The sequence below is a fragment of the Chrysochloris asiatica genome, unplaced genomic scaffold (assembly GCF_000296735.1).
Source record: "Chrysochloris asiatica unplaced genomic scaffold, ChrAsi1.0 scaffold00079, whole genome shotgun sequence".
Classification (NCBI taxonomy): Eukaryota; Metazoa; Chordata; class Mammalia; order Afrosoricida; family Chrysochloridae; genus Chrysochloris; species Chrysochloris asiatica.
The window spans coordinates 577095-583431 of record NW_006408597.1 but is presented as its reverse complement, the minus strand read 5'-3'; the positions used below and the strand labels follow the sequence as shown (position 1 = coordinate 583431).

The 6337-nt window shown below is 39.7% G+C and overlaps 1 protein-coding gene across 1 annotated transcript in view; it reads left to right on the top strand.

Annotated features, from left to right (window-relative positions):
* TTLL5 (tubulin tyrosine ligase-like family, member 5) overlaps positions 1 to 6337 on the top strand; it is a 343961-nt gene that overhangs the window by 150440 nt on the left and 187184 nt on the right. Inside the window, exon 18 of the mRNA XM_006865602.1 lies at positions 3945 to 4007. Within this exon, the coding sequence (XP_006865664.1) occupies positions 3945 to 4007 (63 nt within the window). The remainder of the gene's footprint in view (positions 1 to 3944; positions 4008 to 6337) is intronic.

Below are 6337 nucleotides of genomic sequence, written 5' to 3'. Positions count from 1 at the left end.
TTGTAAGCCGTCCAATCTTTTAAATATTCCTTTATATGTGGTTCAGAATTCTAGCATCATCTCCTGAGCCTGCTTGATCCCATATTCTGTGTTGTTGGGGACGGAGCTCCTCACTGCACGTCTACCCAATCCACCATCTTAGATGTTGTGTTTAAATCCCGATATAGAAATGTTTAAAGTAAAGCAAACCTAGAAGACTGAAAATAGGGAACCAGAGACATCAATGTATAATGAAGTCAACTACAAAGCAAAAAGAGGGAATAGTGTAAATAGAGAACTTCCAAGTGGCAATTGGAAATCAAGTCTATTTCACTATAAAACAGACTGTTTTAGCTGGGGAAAAAATAACAAAAGTGCACGATAACTTCTAAGAAAAATAATACACTTACATATCAAAATAAAATAGGAAAAAATCATAAAGATTTGGTAAACATTGAAACAACAGAAATGAAAATGATAACAAAACCCTCAAACAAAATGAACTTAGCATAGAAAATTATGTGGAACAAAGAATCCAGCAGCACAACAGAAAAAAATGACAATAATCAATGCATACCTATTGATAATTATAGTAATGTAAGTAGATTTAAATGTTCTTGTCAAGAAACATAAAGAGCAGAATGTATAAGAAAACAGAATCCTTCCATATGTTGTCTGTAAGAGACATATCAAAAAGATGGAGACAGTACCACACCAGAGCTCATATGTTGTTTGTGGTGGTGTTCATAGTGTTATCAAGTCAGTTTCAACTCATAGCAACCCTGTATAGAGTTTCCAGGGAATAGCTGATGGGTTTGAACCAGCAACCTTGTGATTAGAAGTCCAGTACTTATAGGAATGCAAAATGATTCAGCCACTGGAAAAGTTTGGTGGTCCCTCAAATAGTTAAATGTAAAATTAACATATATTCCAGCAATTCCACTTCTAGGTATGTGCCCCAAGAATGGAAACCAGATACCCAAATACATGAGATTGCACGTTCGTTTATGGGAGCACAAAGCCTCATCTTTCACTGATGGAGTAACTGCTGGGTTTGAACTGTGTATCCTACAGCACCATCAGTCTCTTGTTTTGCCCTTGATTTGCATTTATCTGATTATTAATGATGTTGAGAATCTGTGTTTATAGGCCACATGCTTCTCTTCAGTGGGGGGACTTTTGACCCACTTGGAATGTTAGTGTGTAGTGACTAGAACTTAAAGGAGTCTGTTTGTTGTGTGCTTGTTTGTTTATTTTGAAAATCCAGCTGTTCCTAGGGAAATTTTCCTTTTATCTTGTAAGTTATCCAGTCCATGTGCTGTTAAGTGCTGTTGAGTCGGTTCTGACTCATAGTGACCCTGAGTAGGGGTCCAAGAAGCAGCTGGTGAGTTTGAACTGCCAACCTTGTGGTCCAGTGTTTGTCTCCTACAGTACCTCTCCAAGACTCCTACTTAATCCTTACAATGACTGGAAATTCAACAGAAAGATAGTGCTTGAGTTGTCTTCAGAATTAAATGGAAGGATTTTTCTTAACATATTTTTTAAGAATCTGAATATTTGCACTTTCTAGAAACAGAACTTACTAATGGATGAAAGTAGAATGTTCCACTTTTAAATAATTTAAGAGATAGAGCCTTAATTTGAATGCCTATTTCTAAGGCCTTTTGGGAGAGTATCATAAGAATGACTTTTCATTACAGGTTCACTTCTGAGCCACCTTGAGAAAAAAGACAAGGAATAAAGACAGAGGCCAGAATACCATCTTTATTGCTGACTAGGTTGGGAGACCTAGTTCTACCTAGCTGTTGGCAAATGCGCTTCTAGATACCGACTTACACGCCATTCACTGGCAAGGTTGGACGGAACCGTGGTGGAGAGCTCCTGGACCTGAGGAGCAGCATAGATGTGTGGTTTCTGAAGGAAAAGTGTTTCCCAAGAGAAAGAAGAGACATGCTCATTGGAGTGTGTTCTGTCTAGTTTTCCTAAATTATCCATCAGAGAAGGCTTTCCTGGGGCACTGAGGAAACGCAGCAGAGAGAGACCAAGAATATTAAACTGAGACTCCGGCAGTTAGTTTGTGGGAAGATTTTTAAAAATCTATTAACAAATGTGCCATTTTATTAATGCATATTATCAACCAAGTATCTAGCACTCTACGTGGTACTTTGGAGTATAAAATAAATAATAGCTAGGATCCCTGTCCTTTGAGAGTAAGCAGTATGATTACGGAGAAATTATTTATGTGTAAAATAAACAGTACTTCTTTGTGTAGCAATGTAGCTCTTTGTAACGAAACTATACTTGGTGCACATCACGGCTGTTATTCCCATTTTAATAATAAGGAAATTCAGATTAAATAAAGTCAGATGACTTGCCCACACTGGGACTTCAGTCAGGTGTTCTGACTCTGTTAAGTACTGTTGAGTTGGCTCGGCCTCATACTGACTGGCCTTGTATATGGTTTCCAAGGAATGACTGGTAGATTTGAACTTCCAGACTTGTGGTTAACATTCCAGTGCTTATCCTACAGTGCCACACCAGGACTCCAGAGCGTAGTTTATTTCTTTCCCGCTGCTTCATGCTACTTTCTTCAGAAAACGCTGTACTCTGAGGTGGTGTATGACAAGTGCCCAGGGCACTGGGCAGTTTTTACAAGGACTCCTTCTCTGTAGGCTGGGAGCATTTGTACTATAGAAGGCTTCACAAAGCAGGGTGGATTGAAGGATAAAAACCAAACTAAACCCATTTGCCTTCAAATGGATTCCCACTCACAGCAACCTTAGGACAGAGCAGAACTTCCCCATTGGGTTTCTAAGGCTGTAGTCTTGATAGAAGCAGACTGCCTCATCGTTCAGATGGGGAGCAGCTGGTGGGTTCAAACTGCTGACTTTTTGATCTGCAGCTGAGCACTTAACATTGCCCATTGATAGATTGTGGATGAGTAGAGAGCTCAAAAAGGAGCTCTATTAGCGTAATGGTTTATAAGCTGGGCCGTTAACCGCAAGGTCAGTAGTTCGAATCTGCCAGCCACTTCAAGGGAGAAAGATGAGGTTTTCTGCTCCCATAAAGATTTTCAGCCTCAGAAACACTACGCAGGGTCACTCTGAGTCAGAATGGACTCATGGCACACAACCACTGCCACCACCGGGGAGTGCCAGGAAACGGTACTCAATAGATGGAAAGGGTTCGTGGGAGGTATGGTGTGCGAGGAGGATTCTAGAGACTTCTGGCTATGCTGTTGGATACATGTTGGGGAGCTGTGTGGAGAGAGTGTGAGTGAATTGTTAATCCAGATTCTTCAACATGGAACGTTTAGAAGAAATGTGTATGCCTCCTGCAGTAGACATTAGAGAGCTATTGAGCGCTCTTAAGCTGAGAAGTGTTGTTATTGGTCACCACTGAGTAACTGATGTGGAGCAGAAGGAAACATTACCTGGTTCCACATCTCCATTATCATTGATAGGTCTGAGCCCATTGTTGCGGCTGCTGGGTCAGTGGATCTCCCTGAAGGATTCTCTGATTTTCTCTGACTTTACCAAATACAATGTCCTATTCTAGCAAATGATCCTTCCTGATGATGTGGCCAAAGTAAGCCAGATAAAGTCTGGAAAGAACATGACTGAAGCAGTCCCCTTTGTAATTTCATAACCTTTATGTGTTTATTTTGAGCTTCATTTAGACTCCACCCCCACCCCCAAGCTTTACATTTATACTCTTGACTTTAATATGGGCATTTTTTATTAATCTGAGAAATCCTGCTTTGTCTTTTTATTTTCTAAATTAAGTCTTCTATTTCTTTTCATTTTATTCTCTGTCGCTACTCAAGTATTCTGTGACTTTAATTTTAGTAACTGTCTCCTTCTCTACCACACATCATTAGAAACAGACTTCGTGACTAACCTGTCACATCAGTGCTTGTTCCTGAGTGGAGCTGAAGACAACCAGTTTCCTTCTTTATCTTTCAGGTCCTACCTCGAACACAAGACCTCCATGAACTATATGCTGGCAACACGCCTCTTCCAGGACAGGTAGGGACTTGCTCTTCCTGGGATGTCTGTAGAGGGCCTTGCAGAAGACATGACGTAAAGCTTCATTTTTCCAGGGTTTATCATGAGCTCTCAACAATTTGTGACATACCCAGTCTCAACAGTCACCCGGAATTTTACTATCTTTCAGGACAAGCCCCTTTTTCACAGACATGATCATCTGGGTTGGTTGGTTGGTTGGTTGGTTGGTTGGTTGGTTGGTTGGTTGGTTGGTTTTCGTTAGAAGATATTAGAATGATCAGATTCGTAAAGGTGTAAGAAACGACAACTAATATTTTTTGAATGTAAGGGGAAATGATGGAAAACAGACATTGAAATGCACATATAACACAGTAATCGGGATTGCTTAGCCCCATAAACTTTTGTAGACCCTGAGATATAACTGCTATACAATTCATTTCCATAATTGATTCTCAAAGTTAAGCTCCCTAGGCATTTAGAAAAGTCTTTATTTTTAGGATATGTGTCTCTTCTTTTAAATGATTCTTGAGACAGAAACCCAGATTTCAGGCATTTCTTACAATTTCATGATCTATTATCAGGTAACATGGGATTTGTAATTTCTCTGTAAATTTGTGGTCATTACTCTGTGGATTAAGTAATTACATTGTGTGGCTTTAATGAAAGAGATCTTTGTATTTAAATAGAAAATAGAAAGCCTTAGGTTTTAAAATATATATATGTTGTTGTTGTTAAGTGCCGTCGAGTCAGTTCTGACCCATAGCAACCCTGTACAGGGTTTCTGAGGAGCCGTTGGTGAGCATCAACTGCCAACCTTGCAGTTCAAACGGCTTTGCAGTCTGGCACATTAACCCACAGCTCCACACCAGGACTCCAAAAATATATAGAGAGATATATAAAACCTTTGTGTTGTTGCCATTTTCCTCTGGAAACTTTTTTTTCTCCCAAAGTTTTTATTGTGAATCGAATAACAGTTTACATGGGAGAACATTGGTTTTACACTCATCATTTCATTACAATGATTACAATCTCTCCATGCATCGTCATTCAGCAGTATTTGTTTCTATTCCCTGTTTTTTGTTTTGGATGTACATAGAAACACTCAGGAATATATAATCATTTACACGACCAAAGGGCACATTCTATAAGACTGCCTCCTGGCCAGCATCACCTAGCTGCCAGCACACAGCCTTTCTCTTTCCACTAGTCTAGAGTCCTCAGCTGCTCTATTTCTCCTTGCCGTCATCTCTGTCTCCATCTGGTGTCGCTGCTTCTCTGGATAAGGTCCCACATTTCCTCTGGAAACTTTTACAAGCTTCCTTTATCTTATGAGTGTAGATATTTTGTCAGGGTGTGTTCTGGTGTGTCATTTTTCATTATTGTAGTTTTGCAGTGGGTAGAGTAGAGCTGTGATTATATCAGAGTAACTTTGTCAGAAAATATCAAACTTTATCTGAAGCATTTTAGTTGGAAAGAAGTTTGAGCTGAATAGAGAAAACTATTATCTGAGTTTAAAAAATTAAATCATCTGGAGATTTTCTGATCATGAAGTGACATTAGTGTGGAAAGAAGACATGGGAAAGGAAAAAAAAATAATCTGGTGAAAACTTATAGCTGAAAAGACAGAAATTGATCTGGATAGCAGATGAGTGGAACCATGTCTTATTGAATGGTGTGATATGGTTGTTAGAGGGCAAAACAGGAGGTCCCTTTGGTAATGGAACTGTTCATATCTTCTGTGGGGTGGATACATGAACCGACGTTGTTGGTGGTGGTAAGTGCTATGGAGTCAGTCTCAACTTATAGTAACCCTTTTTAGGGTTTCTGGGTGTCCTTGTGTGGTGCAGTAGGATAAAACACTGGACCACAGGTTGTTTTGAGCTGTCGGGGTCCGGCCTCTACAGGGAAGTTTGGTTCACGAAGTAGGGAGATCTGGCGGTGAAAGAGATAAAGAATATACACACAGATGTGACGAGAGAGACAAAGAGACACCCTGAAACCAGAGTGGATGCAAGACTGGCAGGCAGACCCTGGATTGCAGGCATCATGGCCCCTGCAGGCAGTAATGCACACAGGGTTCAATCTGCGCCCTTCTTTTATTTCAGGGAGGGATTTTACACAAAGGAAGAAGGTGATCATTAAGACAAGGTACAGAAATGAAATGTGATTAATTGTTCAAAATAGGACACAATGATTTACAGGAACAAATTCTCAAACATACATCGCAAATTGTTTTAATAATCTAACATCCTTAATTTTCCAAAATTCAAGCAAATTGTTATAAATTACTTTTTAGGTTCAAATCCTAAGGCAGCAACTCTAGGTTTCTCAAGTCTAATTAACATACCTAT